At 42.9% G+C, this 17,192-nt stretch overlaps 1 protein-coding gene across 1 annotated transcript in view; it reads left to right on the top strand.

Annotated features, from left to right (window-relative positions):
- LOC119957690 (M1-specific T cell receptor beta chain-like) overlaps positions 1-17,192 on the top strand; it is a 104,958-nt gene that overhangs the window by 62,828 nt on the left and 24,938 nt on the right. Inside the window, exon 4 of the mRNA XM_038785761.1 lies at positions 12,605-12,683. Coding sequence (XP_038641689.1) covers positions 12,605-12,683 — 79 coding nt within the window. The remainder of the gene's footprint in view (positions 1-12,604; positions 12,684-17,192) is intronic.

Genomic DNA, 17,192 nt, shown 5'->3' with positions numbered 1-17,192 from the left:
TTCTCGTAACAATTCGCAAACCTCTGACTGAGGCAATCTAACTTCGTATCATCAAATGCGGCCGATCACCTTGCCTGAAACTGTGACCGCCCATCCTCCTCCCCCCCCCCCCCTTCCCCGCGCATCTGGCCCACAAATCCGTCTAAGAATGTTTTCCATTTAGATCCGGTCATATGTGATTCCTTTTAACTAGACAGCTACATCTATTCTACTGCATCTGGCGTAACAACGCAGAACTCGCATTCAAGGAATCAGGCTAATGAACAGCGGCCATAGGCTTTACAAGGCAACCGGATGCTTCCTGAAGGATGGAAACCAAAACTCTACAACGTACTCCAAATGCCTTACCGATGCCTTTCATTATTGTCGCAAAACTTATTTATTCTGATATTCCATTACATGTGTAATGCAGACCACCACTTCCATTCCTGGTTCATTTTTGTATCTGTCTGTTCGTTTCCTGAGATTCGTCAGCAACGACTTTCAAATTCATTTGAATAGCAGCATAATAGATATCCTCTACAGAGCCTTCTGACCCTGCTCAAATCAGGCAGGTCCCGAGCAATGCATCGATGTTCTAGTGATACATGTGGTTTCCTCTCGTCTAATTCAGGAGTTCAAACAGGCCTGACAGGCGGACATCAAATGCAGACAATTGCATGACGTTATCATGAGGGGCTAGCCAAAATCCTCAAGGGAGCTTCTTCGCCATTGGAGATGAACTGACCATAAAGAATGCACTAATACTGTGTGGCCAGAGATTCGTCATCCCTACTGCTCTTCAGAGGACCAACAGCTAATAGCTTTACCAAGGCAGCCCGGGTTGAAAGCTACAAGGCACAGGGTCAATAATTCAACCTTTGACAGCTCCATTGATATGGTAAACCATCATATCTCGGTAGCATTGTAGTAATTATTTTCTGCAGTCTTTCTAGATGATAATATCCTTTCTATGATAGGGTAACAAGAACTGTACACAGTATTCCAAGTGCGGCCTCACTAATCGATGATCTAATGTCTTGTACAACTTCAGCAAGACGTCTCAACCAAGCATGCCGAATGCCTTCTTCCCCAGTCTATCCAACTGTGACTCCACTTTGAAGCAGCAATAAATTGTGCTCATAGATATGTTTGTTCTATAACTCTCCCCAACACCCTACGAGTAACTGCCCAGATTCGATCTACCAAAATGCATCACCTCACATTCATCGAAATTAAACTGCATCTGCGATTCATCAGCCCACTGATTCAATTGATCAAGATTCTGTTGCAATCCTGGATAAACGTCTTCGCTGTCCACTATGCCACCAATCTTAGTTTCATCTGCAAATATACGAACCATGCCTCCTAAATTATCATCCAAATCATTAATATAAATAACAAATAACAGTGGACCCAGCACTGATCCCTGAGGCACACGGCTGGTCACAGGACTCCAGTTTGCTTCAAGCAGTTGACCTAACCCCACTTTGGATATGCACTTCAGTCTCAAATTCCCAGAGAAAGTACTGCACGAAGAGGGGACATGGTAATACTGCCCTGAAAAGGGGGCACTATTAATAACATCAGGATGCTTTTGTACCAAATGGACAAGCCCTCAAGCTTGTGGTGAGGATATATCTGGGGGAGAACTAACTTTCCATGTCGGATTTGATCCTGGGATAAAAATCATGGCTAGTGTAGAAAGGACGTGCACGTTTGACCTGTACTCATTAGATGACATAAGACAGAGATATTGTTGAAAGGAAGAAGACCCTGGGAGAGCTATGCAGGGCAGACTGAGCGGTATCTTACCCAATGGGGCATCTAGTGGTAGTCAAAATAAGGGGATGAGTTTGATCTCTAAGAGGGTCATTAATATTTGACATTACCTTTCCCAGAGAGCAGTGCGGCGGAGGGGTGTCTTTCGATGCACTTAACGTTGAGTTAGTCTGATCTCTGCTCTACATGGAAGTCAGATGTTATGGGGAGCCTGCTGAAAGCGGAGTTAGTTATCTGATCAAACATCTGTTCCGTGCATAAGTTCCGAATGACCTCCTCCTGCACCTTAATTTTTCAAATTTACGATTTTATGAGAATTGAGAAGAGCAAGCAGCTGTATGGTTGTGGGGGTAGAAGGTGCATTGGTGATAATCTTTCAACATTCTGTGGGCTCCGGAATGGTTCTTGCAGATTGGAAGATGATAAATGTAACCCCAGCATTTAAGAAAAGTGGAAGATAAGACACAATCAACTACAGATATGTTAGCCTGACACCAGTAGTCGGGAAATCCTGGAATCTATAATAAAGGATGTAATAACAATACACTTTAGAAAATATGATAGGATCGGGCAGAGTTAACATGAAAGCTATAAAAGTGAAATCTTGTTTGACAAACCTGTTGGAGGTTTATTTGAGGATGTAACTAGCAGAATGGATCAGGAGGGAACGGTGAATGTGGTATATTTAGATTTTCAAAAAAGCGTTTGAGAAGGTTAGTGAACAAAATTAGAATCAACAGAATTGGGAGAATATACTAACATATACTGAGAAGTGGTTAACGGACAAAAACAGAGCATGGATAAGTCTGTCATGTTCAGATCGGTGAAGCTGTGATTTGTGGGCAAAGCAAGGATTGGCGCATGAGCCCCGAAAATTTACTATCTACATCAATAATGTGAATGGGCGGGTGGTTAAAGATAATATTTCCAAATTTCAAGATGGCACAAAATATACGAGGACGTGTGAGTTTTTAGGAAAAGGCAACGCAGCTTCTAGGGGATTTTGGACAAAGAAATTGGTTACAAATTTGGTCGATGGAATAAACGTGGAGGAACGTACGAATAATCTCTTTGGTAGACAATACTGAAATATGGGTTATATCTTAATGCAAACAGTCTGGCTGGTGTTAACTTAAAGTGTCTTTGTTCATGGGTCATTGGAATTTCAAAATCAGGTAGAGTGAGGAATTAAAAAGGCAAATGGTATGTTGGCCGTTCTTATAAGGTGATTTGACTACAGGAGCAAAGATGTCTTACAGAAATTATATAAAACATTTAGTGAAACCTCACCAAGAGCATCGTGTGCAGTTTTGGTCTCCTTACTAAAGAAGAGATCTACTTGGCACAGCGAAAGTGCAACAGAGATTCAGGAAATAAATTCCTTTGATGGGGTATTGTGTTTGACGAACGATTAAATAGGCTGAGCCTTTATTCTCTTGCGTTTTTAAGAATGAGAAGTGTTCGCAATCAAGCGTACAAAGTTATTGCAGGACTCGACAGGGTAGATGCAGGAAGGATGTTTGCATTGTCTAGGTTATGGTGGTACGGTCTCTGGAATCTGGAGATAAAGTCTCAGAATAAAAGGCAGGACATTTTGTACTGGGGTCAGGAGGAATCTCTTCACTTAGAGGGTGGTGGACCTTTGATGAAGTCTATGCCTTAGAAGGCTGCGGAGACTCTGTCATTGACCATATTCAAGACTGAGAGAGATAGATTTCTACATATTAGGAACTTCGAGGAATATTGTGCTAGTGCAGGAAAATGGTGCTGAAGCAGAATCCCAGCTCTGATCTGTTTCTGGCCGAGCGAGATCGAATAGCTAAGAGATCTACTTCTGTTCCTATTACTTATGTTTTATATAAGACCCCACCATAATACGTGCCTTCTGCATATTCAGAAGGTTGGCCCCAGCAATGTGGCAAATTATTACTGAGATTCAGTTGATAGAATACTTTCCGCCAGTCCAATTCCGAGACGGGGCAAATATCACAGTGCACTTTTAGCAGCTATTATATTAAGTTCGTCTCTTTGCTGTTTTGGGACCTTTCTTTGTCTTGTGATGTTTGCATGATTACTGGTTAGCAATTAACCTGAAGTGCAAAATACTGCACATTTGTCTCCGATGTCGAGCCTCATCACAACATTGTCCCTTTTTTAGACACCCCAAATAATCCTGCTACTCCGTTCATATCGTCAGGTAGGTTGACCGCACACAAAAGGCCCTTTGGCTCATCACATCTGGACTCGTATAGGACAACCATTTCAGTATTCTAACCCTATTTTCCAGCACTTGGCCCATCACCTTGCATGCGTTGACATCGCAAGCGCATGTCTAAATGCTTCTTAAATGTTACGAGGGTCTTTGCCTCCAACAACCTTACAGGCAGTGAGTTCCAGTATCCCACCACCCTCTCGATGACAACATTTTCCCTCATAGACTCTCTAAACCCTTATCCTAAATCTATGCCCGCTAGCCACCCATCCTCACACCAAGGGGAAAAGTTTCTTCTGCATACTCTATCTATGCCCCTCATGATTCTATACATCTCATTCATGTTCCCCTTTAGTCTCCTCTACACCAAGGAAAACAAGCCCAGTCTATCCAATCGCTCTTCGTAATTAAAACTCTCCAGCCCAGGCAATATCCTGGTAAATCTCCTCTGCATCCTGTTAAGTGCTATCACGCCCGTCCTATAATGTGGATTCCAAAACTGCACAGAATACTCTCGTTCTGGCCTAACCAACATTTTATACAGTTCCAGCATAACCTTCCTGCTCTCAAACAGTAGGCGTCGGCTAATAAAGGCAAGTATACCCTCTTACCCACTGTATAAATCTCCTCTGCTACGTTAAGAGACTGGTGTACATGCACACCAACGTACCTGATCTTCCGTGCTTCCCTGGATCCTGCCAGTTATCATGTTTTTCGTTGCCTTGCTTTTTCTGCCCAAGTGCATCACCTCACACTTATTCGGATTGAAATCAATTTTCCACTCATCAACCCATCTATATCCCCCTGTAATCTAAGGCAATCCTCATCACTGTTTATCGCCCCACCAATTATCGTATCGTCTGCGAACTTATTGATTAACCCTCCTAAATTCATGTGTAGATAATTTATAGAAACCACAAACAGTAGGGGGTTCATTAACTGTTCCGCCTGTGACACCATTGTACACAGGATTCCAGTCAGAAAAGCACCCCAGAACCATCACCCTCTGCTTCATGCCACTCAACCAATTCTGGATCCAATTTGTCAAATGTCCTTGGATCCCATGGCTCTTACCTTCGCCATGTGTCTCCCAAGTGGGATCTTTCTGAAGTCCAAGTTGAATAAGTGAAAGGCATTTCCATCATCTATACACCCCTGGTCACCTCTTCGACAAATTCAATCAAGTTGATCCGACGTGACTTGCTCTGAACAAATTAATGCTGACTGTTCTTGATTCATTTCCGCCTCTCAAAATGTACATTAATTTTGTATCTCAGAATTGCTTCCAATAATTTCCCCTCCACTGAGGTTACATTGATTGGCCATAGTTTCCTGGTTTATTCCTTCCTCGCTTCGTTAATAATGGTACCATATTAGCTGTCCTCCAGAGCTCTGGCACCTCTCCTGTGACTAGAGAGGATTGAAAATTATTGCCAGCGCCTCTGCTATTCCTCCCTTGCCTCACTCAGCAGCCTGGGACAAACTTGATTTGGCCCTGAAGTATTGTCTACTTTTAAGCATGCCAGCCACTCAGAACCTCCTCTCTGCCTATGCTAATCTATTTAATTTTATCACAGTTGTTCTCGTCCCAGATTTCTATCTCTACATCAGCCCTCACACGAGTGAAGACCGAGAGAAAATATTCACTTGGAACCCGACCTACGTCTTCTGGCTCCACACACAAATTACCACTGTGCTTCTTGATGGGCCCGACCCTTTCCCTAGTTATTATTTTACCCTCAATTTACCTGAAAAACAACTTAGGGTGAGATTTTAACCAGAGAAGGATGGATTTCTACAATCTTGAAAAGCCTACCCCCCCCCCCCCCCCCCACCCCCCAAAAGGAATTATTAAACCAAATAGATTAAGTTCCATTTCCCTCACTTTCTATAGCGGTTGCACAATGGTTAGCAATGCTGCCTCACATCTCCAGGGACCTGGATCAATTGCGGCCTTGGGTGACCTGGAGGTCTGTGTGGCGTTTGCACGTTGTCCCCGTATCTGCGTGGGTTTCCTGCAGGGTTTCCTCCCACAGTCCATCAGATGAGCAGATTCGGTGCATTGGCTGGGCTAAATTGAACTTTAGTGTCCAAAGGTTATGTGCGAATGAGTTTCTCAGTTGCATTCAAGGAGGCCGCGTATCACTACCTTATCAGGAGCAATGATGGATAATGAATGAATATAGAAACTGCATATCCACATCACATGAATGAATAAAAGCGAAAGAAGCAATCTATAAATGGCGCTGTCAACAAATTGAGGCACAATATCACGAAAGTATTAAGTGGCAAAGAGTTTTTGCAACCAGAGTTAATTCAAACATGCTACACATATTGCATGTCAAGACCCAACTTCAGCAACAGCAGTATGAGAAAATGCTCTTGACTGACATAATTCTTTCATTAATGGCTCAATATTGCGTGCATTCATTGTCTCCCTCAGGTGTCTATATGAAAATAATGATTGATCTGTCCAAAGACAATATGAAGCATCGGAATCACCGACCTTTTCAGGTGATCATCGTTTTATTATTGTCAGAAAGGGTGATAATTCCTTGGCGTTCTGGCAAGATTGAGTATAGGCACAGCTAGTTAAATCTTTCCTCGAAGACAACGCATTAATCTCAGAAATCAACCCAATAAACGTTGCAATGAACAGTCTTCAATAAAAGTATATCCTTCCTTAAGTAGTCAAACCCTGTGCGCAGTTCTCTTGGTTCAATGTCAACAAAATGCTGCAGGGTCACAGCAAGACTTCCAATGTTCACAGAAAATAAATTGTTCCTTTCAAACTACGAATGTGGCTTTATTACGCCATATAAAGCTAGACCATACCGAGAAAACAAATGTCATGGCAAGACAAATAATCCTGCTGTTCGCCCCAACACCACAAGAGGACCACGTCGCAAACGTGTTCCACCAACAGAAGAGCACTTTCTGTCGACCTGACAGCATTGTACTGGCAGTTATGGCCTCATCTTTTACTGGTAAAATAACAAAACAAAAAAAAAGTACTTCCTCCACTTTACTAATCTTTATTTTAAAGCACAACCGTGCGTGTCTTATTGATAATTGTATTGCGATATTATCTACCTCTTCAAGCCCTAAAACTCCACAGACACTGAAATACGTTTTTATGAAGTGCATTCGCTGCAGTAATTTGGGAAACGCAGCAGCCAATTGCTGTACAGCAACCTCCCACCAAGGACAATGTGATAAACACCAGCCGATCGGTTTCAGTGAGCATTTAGTTAATATTTAACATTTAGTAAGCATTTTTTTCTAAATCACAGGTTCAATTCCGGACTTAGGGGACCATCTGTGTGGAGGTTGCATTTTCTCCCCGTGTCTGCGTGGGTTTCCTTCGGGTGCTCCTATTTCCTCCGACGGTACAAACATGTGCAGGTTAAGCAGATTGACTATGTTATAAAACGATGTGCAGGTTAGGTGAGGGTCCGGGTATAGGGTGGTGCAGTCAGCTTGGGTGGGGGGCTCATTCAGAGGGTTGGTGCACACTCATTGGGACGAATGGTATGCTTCTGCCCTGTAAGAATTCTGATGTTCTAATATATGTTTCTATTGTCTCTGGAACCCCGGGTTCAATGTCATTGCTCTTCCCATATTGCAACATCGTCCGCCGTGCTGTTCTTGAAGTGTCAGCTTTGATTGTGTACTCAGGTCTCTGCGGTATTATTTGAACCCACACAGCTCAGTCTCAGATGTGAGGTGCTAGCCACTGAACAACTGCCGCCACAGAAAGACAAATCTGAGGAGGTGATCGCATATATAAGCTAGTTTGAGGTTCTCCCATATTCGCATTACGAATACGCCCTTTATGACCATCAGCACGTTACAGGTTAACCAAGAAAGCAAGAGTCTTAAACCAGTCTTTCGACTGAGGTACCAGAGGAAAATGCGGGTGCTGTAGTGTACTTAGACTTTCAATAGTAGTCGCACTGATTTGACCGGCAGGTACTCTAATCGTTTCTCAATGCCTGGCGGACTTACATTTATCTCTTCAGCTTTTCAAGGGAAACATCCATTTTCAATTTTAAACTGTCTAAGATCCGTCTTGAGCCTCTAATGTTCATTTAATTATCTGAACTGCAAGTCCGCATGCCGCATAACATGGCCGATTTAACCATTTCTTGATGATATTCAACAATGAATTTCAGTGCTTCACCATGCCGGGAACTTCTACATTGCTCCAGCTCACATCTTCCAATGAGCTCCAGAAAGACATTTCACAATGTTTAGTTCTTGGAAGCCTGATTTCCTGCAGTTTCTCATTTCATTCCCGTTCAAGAGAGAACCCGGATTTTCCGACTGCGTTGTGGGGGGACCCGCAGCAGGAGATTTGGCGGCCCAGCCAAAAGCCCATTGACTATCGGCGCGGCCAGACTATCCCAGTGGCAGGAGGCACTGGAGAATTCTGAGAGTATTGATCATTCCTTTCAGTCCCGTTCAGCAAGATACCGCAAACCGAATTAATGCTAGTTCATTTCTTAAGCTCTCTTCTCATTGATATGCTGGCCAACTAGTTGGAGTATACATTATTTGTCATTGTTGTTCCAGCTCCGACTTATTTCTGAAAGTAACTTTACAAACAAGATGCTTCAATTGTGATACCATTTATCTTAACCTGCACTGTCCCACATATTTTATCTACATAAACCTCGTAACATTAGTACTGTATAATAATGTCATTCAATACGTTTTCATCACTTCCTTCGTTGTATCCATTAGTATTTTCATAGAATCCCTACAGTGTAGAAGGAGGCCATTCCGCCGATCAGGTACGTTGAAAGAGTATCTGAGCTAGGCCCAGGCCTATGCACTATCCCCGCAATTTTTTAACATAATCCTTTGGACACGAGGGTGCAAGTTTAGCGTTGCAATTCCAACTAAGCTGCACATCTTTGGACTATGGGAGAAACCGCAACACCAGGAGGAAACCAATTCAGACGGGGGAGAACGTGCGAACTCCACACGAACAGTCAGCCATTGTGACATGGAACCTGGTTCCATGCGCTGTGAGGAGGCAGTGCCAACTATTATGTCACCGTGCGCCCGTTTGTAGATCATCTGCTGTGATAGGGACTAGGGCCTGTTTGCCTGCAAAACTCTCCACCTTCAACAAATGTGAAAAGATATTTGATGAATTATCACACACGAGTCTTGTCAGACGAGTTCAATGACACAGAATAAGATGGACAGTGCGAGCATGCTGACGACGTTGGCAGAGTGACAGGAAAGAGGAAGATGTGGCGGACGAAATCAAAACTGAGACCCTGGAAACTCTCAGGAACCTACCTTGGAGAGAGCAAAGAGATTTGACATATCTCAAAGCATTTGACCTTTCGTCAGAACTTTGCATTTGACTTCAAACCCTATCCCTGCTGCTCTGTCGACAGATACTGCATATGGCAATCCTATTTGGACAGTCCTTGCTGTGGACAATTCCGTATCGGGACATTTCCTTAATCAGATAGTCCCTTACCTGGACAATCCACTATCAGGACAGTCCCCTAGCCAGACAGTCCCTTACCTGGACATTCAGCTCTCTGGACAGCCCCCCGTCTGGATATTCCCCGATCGGGACAATTCTCTAATCGAACAGTCCATTACCTGGATAATCCTCTATCGGGGAAGATCTCAAATCGGACATTCCCATACCTCGACAATCCCTTATCGGGACAGTCCCCGAACAGGACAGTCCCTTCCCTGACATTCCCCTTTCTGGACAGCCCCCTGTCTGGATAATCGCCTATCAGGACAGTTCTCTAATCGGACAGTCTCTTCCCTGGACATTACCTAAATCGACAGTCCCTTATCCGGATCTGTTATATATTCCCAGCATTGTCTACGTTATGTTCATATTTCCCGGACCCGTAGTGCTTTGTTTTTATTTCACTGGGGCGGAAGCTGATGGACACCGACACTTCACCATGCATTTGTTTATCTTATTATATTTCTGCGTCATGTGTTGACAGTTAATTGTAAACCTCATTACCATCGTTTCGATAGCTTTTCCGAGCTCCTTGTTAGATTTGTTTCCGCGTTCCTTGTCGCAAACCTCAGTTCAAAGGAAAAACATCCCATCCCCCTGTATCAAACCCACCAAAGGCGAAAAAATCAGTTGACGCGCGGTTTTCTACACTAGTAGCTTTGCAGATCTAAAGACAAGTGGCATCATGTTCACAAGTTGATCGGGACTCTCATCCACAGATCCATATGAGAATTCAATAAATTGCAACAATTCATATAGTTATTTGATCGTACATAGTCAAAATGTCACAAGGAGCGTAATTCAGCCAGCATTTGACACCGAGTAACACGAAAAAATATTCTGAACGAGTAACCGAATCTTGTTAACGTTTGAGCAGCACCCTAATGGAGGGTGGCGAGGTGGAGGGGTTTCGGGAAGGGGTTTGGGGAAGGGGTTGGAGAACTCAAGTTACAGGCAGAGCAAAGCAAAGGGCAGGAATGGAGAAATTACAACTGTTATTGAAACAATAGCGCCATCCACCGCCCACGTCTTCACATGCCCCGAATTTCTCCAATGGGCTGAGAGCCTGTTCAATGCCAAATAAACTAAAAACAAAGAACTCGGTCCTTTTTTAAAAATGTATTCGTTCACAGGATGTGTATGCTGCTGGGGAAGCCAACATTTATTACCCAATCCTAATTGCCTTCGAGAAGGTATTGGTGACCCGCCGTCTTGAGCCGCTGCTGTCCATATGTTGTAAATACATCATAGAGCTGGAAAGGAGGAACGTGCAGGCTTTTGACGCATGGACAATGAGGGACGGCGATGCATTTGCAAATCAGGATTGTGAGTAACTTGCCCTTCTCAAATTGTGGACTTTTAACTTGACAAGTTAACTGCAAACGTCACTCAACAAACAAACAGAAAGCCATTATAGATCTTCGACTCCTTAGAATAAGTGGGTCCATTAGAGTAGGATCCGCGGCTTGGTTGGAAAATCTGCCGCCTCTGAGTCAAAATATTGCCAGGTCCTAGTTTCCACTCCAGGTACTTTAGAGTGAATCCATACAGATATAGCTAGTAGCAGTACGGATAGAGCTATTCAATATTGAATTACTTTTGCTCTGTTTAGAGGGAAAGATTTAGTGTCGGAGGGTTAGTACTGAGGAGGGCAGCACTATCTGAGGGGAAGCTTTGAGGATCTCTGCATTGTCCAGATTGCTCTTCTGTGGAGAACACGTTGAAGCAAGGGCTGCTCTGTCATCTCCGCTCGGATAAAATGTATCGCATACACAAGATTTGAAGGGAAGCAGGCCGGGGGAGTTCTACCAAATACCATGAACCGGTCTCAAAGAAGCAGACTGTACAGGATGAACTTCCACCTCTCTCTTCATCGCTCCCCCTCCGCACCACCCACAACTCCTCAACGATTTATTTCAATTTATTGCCCAGCCCCCCGCACCACCCACAACTACTCAAAGATTTTTTTCAATTTATTGCCCAGTGTTAAACCAGCCCCTCTTGGACATTCTTCCCGTCTTTCGATAAAAACGGTTCTTATAAACTCTCAATGGAAATTGTCGATGACCAGCTTATTTTTACAAAATGGACTCGAAACGGTAACTCTGCATTCTCCACTACAGATACTAGCAGACCTTCTGGCGTTTTACAGCATCCTCGGGTCTTCGATCAGATTCCAACATCCGCAGTATTTTGCTCATATACACAATTCTGCATCCGCTACAAATGGAACAATCTTCTCAACGTCTATCTTATGGGAAACGGCAGAATTTTCAAAAACTCCATTAGTTTGCTATCAACACTTAGTTTCCCTAAAATAGAGTCTGCTTTGATTGTCCTGATGGATTAAATAGCTTCTTGCAATATTTTCAGCATATTCTCACTCTCTCCATTTTCCTTTTGCAGGTTCTATACCATCATTGCCCACATTATTCCAAATGATACCAAATGCCACAGCTGCCATGCGTCTATTCTGTCCTGAAACATTTGTAAGCAACAATAGATTCACACTGTATTCTATATTTTCGAAAGAGCAAAGGAAACACACTTACTTGTGCAACTCCACAATCGCATTTACTGCAAATAGTTCGGCTTTTTAGCCCTGCTGCCTTACGGCGCCGAGGTCCCAGGTTCGATCCCGGCCCTGGGTCACTGTCTGTGTGGAGTTTGCACGTTCTCCCCGTGTTTGCGTGGGTTTCGCCCCCACAACCCAAAGATGTGCAGGATAGGTGGATTGGCCACGCTAAATTGCCCCTTAATTGGAAAAAAATGAATTGGGCTCTCTAAATTTAAAAAAATAAAAAAATAAATAAATAAAATAAATAGTTCGGCTTTACTTCTGTTTTCAATGCCTCTGTTATCTGTTAGGTACATCTTGCAACCTATTCAAGCAAGAACGTCGCGCTGCGTTTAGCTGTATATTAAGAAGCTAAACAATAGAAGAAAATAGAAGTCCTCACAATGTTGTATTTTGGGTGCAGGTGCATTGTGACGCGGAACAATTGGTAAAGAAATGAACGGAAATGCGAACATCACCACACATCAACATGACAGTTGTTCATGTGTGTTACTACGTCACAGTATGCATGATTAGCTGAATATACGATTTGTGGTTATTAAAGGAAGGTGCCGGGTAGATCCTAAGATCTATCATATTGTAAATACGATGAAAACAATGCAGAAAGAGGACGAGGAGAGGATGTAAGATTGGTGGATGAGGTCGGAAGAATGGTGGGAAAAAGGGGAGGAAGTCGCAAAGGAAGACAGTGAAGACGAAATGACGGACGAGTGTTTAATGGTTGGATACCTTCCCCCTGTTTCTATGCAATTGCTCAAGGAGTGAATAGTCACCTAAACCTGTCCAAGAAGGTCAAATATTGAATGACGACCACCTATTCAACAACCGGTATTGGTGGAATGGCCTGCCTCCATTCCTATGCAACAGACTCAAGATGGATTGAGTGAGCTCCTGCTATTCCAGTGCAATAGGTGCAAGGGATAAAAGGTCTTTCTCTCTCTGCATGACAGACAGGAGGGGCTGGTGACCTTTTCTGCTTTCTTTGTAAAAAGGTGCATTGACCTTAATGAGTCCCTCCTGTGTTCGAACATATCTGGACCAAAGAGGTGAATATCCTCCTCCTGTCCCTATCCAAGAGGCACCAGCCGACGAATAGCCATCAATTGTTCCCATTTAAGAAAGGCAAGGCACTGAACATAATTCTACGACATTCCAAAGATCTTATCAGTTTTCAATATCTCAACCTCAAATCACACCACGAGATAAAGAGGCGGGGCATGGAACCGCTCAGGTTGTTTTTGTATGACTATAAATTACCGTGGGGACAGGGGGGACACGGTGATGAAATGCAATGCAGTCGCTGTACAAAAACCTCGACCTGCTCGCCTAGTGGAAGATCAGCAGAACAGCAGTGGCAGCGGGGTGAAGGAGTCGACATCTCATTGTAATAATGGATGGAGCATCGTAATGGGCGTGGGAATTGTCCAACCAGGGCAAGAATGAATCATTTTGTGTCATTTGTGGAAATCTTCATCCCCACACCTCCTGACCGGTATTTGTCGCTCAACCAACATAAAAATTGTCTGGTCACAGATCACACAAATGTTTAATTTGATTTCCTAGCGAAATTCGTCTCAGCGCCAACCAAATAGTGATCACTATCTAAACATATTTGATTGTCTGGAAACTGCTTTGGGGTTCTTTGTGCTTTAATCAGCCTTACACTAATGCCGAACGGAGCACGTTGTTGTAAACTGACCTGTTGATGTGCTGGGACAACAGCCTACTTCGGGAGCGGCACCAAACTAACGGTATTAGGTAAGAAATTGACTTATCTTTCTGTCTAAATGAACGGCGGCGTACATTCCAGCTTTCCAGGAATGCTGAATCTTCTATGCTCTGAACAGACTTTAGCTGCTAATTGTAACCTGACAATTTGAACAATGGTGTAAAATTCATAGAAAAAAATTGACCCATAAAGATCAGATTTCAGGACAGGATGGAATCCATAGATTAGAATTGAAACATGCAGGTCAGCATACCTTTCATATATTAATATGGAGTCATCTAGACGAGAATGGGATCCATGCAGTTGCTAATGGAATCATAGAAATCAGATAGATGCCGAATAGAAATCAATAGCCGTGTTGAAGCGTTTTAAGAGGATGAGGTGTCACGGTGCGACTGACGTGGCTTATTTCGGACAAGGGACCAAGTTAACAGTTCTGGGTGAGTCACCTGTCTCTTCCTTGTAGTGTATCTGTCGGGAGGTGAAGCATAAGATGCTTAATTTTACAAATCATGCCCATGGATCATGTCCACTTACCTCGTGAATGTTTGGCTGTAAATGGCGCAAAGTCTCTGAATAGGGACGGGGTGACTCAGGGGCCTGTTCATGACTTAGAATTGAGCATCGTGCAGGCAACACAGTTTACTTCGGCGACGGGACAAAGTTAACAGTTTTGGGTAAGGCGACTGTGTTCCTCCTATTGACTAATATATATGACGAGACACGGTTAAAAAGTCTCGAAGGCTTATGTTCAGATTTTGGGTCTTAAAAGCTGAGGCCAGACCTTTTAAATTAGAACCAGGTCGGTCAAGTGTGATGTCGGAAAGATCCCATGCACACAAAAGGTAGTGGGAATCAGACAATCGCTGCCCCAAAACCTTGTGAGGATGTTCAGGGTTTGAAAACTCCAAACTTTCTCGAGATAGGTGGAGGCGAGCAAACGTACTGAGGCACATTGAACCAAGGGTGGAAAGTGGCGTTAAGACACAGTATCTAAATAAATTATGTAATAGGTTCGGAGGGTTGCCTCCCATTCCCGTCTTCATAAGCTTCTTAATAGTTTTAACATAACAGAAGCTCCAATAAAATAGAATTAACAATCCAGGCTTCAGCGATATTTTGCTACAGCCCTGTACCGCTGTGTTCTGCTAGTGAAGCTTACTTCGGAGATGGGACGAAACTAGTCGTTTTAGGTAAGTGAATATAATACTGGAGAAAGTTGGTCCAATTCACGATTACGTGCGGGTGGTTGAGGCAGTGAAGAAATTCGGAATTTGCTGAATTAATTTCAATTCTGCAGCGTATTGAGACAGACTGGCGGGTGCCGAATTCGATTCGCCGTTGAACAGGAGTTTAGAGGCAGCATCAGGCAGGATCTCTCAAATGAATAGTGCCAGTTACAATGTAGATACAAACATAATGACTTACTCAATGAGAGCAGCCCAGTAAACAGAGGGCACATTTATCAAATGCAAAATGTCAGATTCAATTGTTCTTTACACAGTTTTAGTCTGCACAAAGTAATGAATACAGTAGAGGCCTTGGATACGGTAAAAAGTAACAAGGATGCTGGTTCAACTATCAGGAGAGATTGGGCCGGCTGGAGCAGGAGGGTGGCCTGATAAAGATTCAGATTATGGAAAGTGTTGCCATAGGGCAGATCTAGGGAAGAGCACGGAGTGCGAGGGGGTGGCAAATATAAAAAAGTCACTGTTAAATCCAATCTGGAATTCCGGAAAAATGTATTTTTCCAGGGAGAGGTGATAATTTGCTAACACAGGGTTGAGACAAATAGAGTAGATGATTTGAAACGGGAAACTATATCAAGACATGAGGGAGGAAGGAGCCGAACCTGACAGAAATTCAAAGTCATTCCACCTCTTCCCATTCATTTGCAACAGTAATTAATTCATATAATTCAGAGACAAGGTAAATTAAAATTGCTAATCGAATTCAACAGTGCTGTCGACTTATTATATATGTGCACTCCATGAGCGGATTAAAAATTCCTCTTTAAGGATAAGTTCCAACACTTCAGTTTCTTGGTCAGGCTCCATAAACTAGGTCTGCAGGTGATGAAGGGGTGATCTAATTGGTGTGTATGGGATGATTATAGGATTCAGTAGGCTAACTAGCATTGAACTATTTACAGTGGTGTGGGGAGGGCTCACAAATGGAGCGACGCCTGAAAACATTTTGCTTTAAAATGTCCAGTGGAATTCTTATAATGTCTGCCCCAGAAAGTTGTTACTTCTGGGTGGATTGGAGAAGGGCGGTAGATTCTCAATTGAAAATTTCAAATATCTGATTATGATATAATGTAATGCTATACCAGACTCAGTCAGTTATATGGCCTCAGACAGTTCCTATCAGGTCACGCTCCATTATTCCTATATTCTCATATTCCTTTGATCCTACGTTTCTGTGTTTTCCATTTTTGTGCATAGTCCTCTAGGGACACCGATCACAGATAGGCGAGATGTTTTACAACAGGCATTGACCTCTGTGCTCTGGCAGCATCTACTATTTCGGAACTGGAACTAAATTAACTGTTTTGAGTAAGTTTACGTCTAGATAAATATAAATTTATATGCAAAGTTTTATCTACCTGTCTATCTATCTACTTGTCTGCATGTCTGTAAATATGTCTATCACTTCTGTGTTTGAGTACTATTATTCAGTATAGTGCAAGCTCATATAGCGAAACAGTGCATTTTGGTAAAGGGTCGAAGTTAACGATTTTGGGTGAGTTCAATTTCTTTTTTTCAATGAAGCAAGAGTCGTTTGTGTCAAGCAGATTTGAATGACCGAATACAAGGAAATGTTGTAGTGTTGTCAGTACTGCAACATAACACCGTTGATATCTTGGTCCAGATAGATGAATAGGTGGTATTGAGGAGACAGTTGATTTTAATTAGAAATTTCCTGGTTAATTGCTAAGTTTGCATTAGTTTACGGTTATCTCGAGTGAGGTAAAGACCACCATCTAATATCAATATTGCGACAGTGAGTTGGGCAGGAGACTGATGAGGAATGTTTTTGTGAAGTGACATACTGATGTGCAAACCAACCCTTGCATTTTGGAGATGGCACAAAACTGATTGTCGTAGGTAAGTGAATTGATCCAAATGGGTCGCTTAAAATTTGCCATTCGTGTCAATGAGTATTTGAACACGTTGCTAATTTGTTCTAGTCAGTTTAAAGACAGCGAGGTGAATATGAAATGTAGAAAGTCATTTAAACAATTTTATTAATTAAGTGACAGGTGAAGTAACTAACTTAATGTACAGGAAAATAGGTTAGATTGAAGGCAAACGAGGGTGGAACTGGGAAACGTGTAGATAAAGATTGTAAAAGCATAGGAAACACGAGCAGAAGGTCATTCTGAAAATCCAGCCTCTTC

Source organism: Scyliorhinus canicula, chromosome 27 (assembly GCF_902713615.1).
Source record: "Scyliorhinus canicula chromosome 27, sScyCan1.1, whole genome shotgun sequence".
Taxonomy (NCBI): domain Eukaryota; kingdom Metazoa; phylum Chordata; class Chondrichthyes; order Carcharhiniformes; family Scyliorhinidae; genus Scyliorhinus; species Scyliorhinus canicula.
Note: the sequence above shows the minus strand (reverse complement) of the source record. Positions and strands in the feature narration are given on the sequence as shown.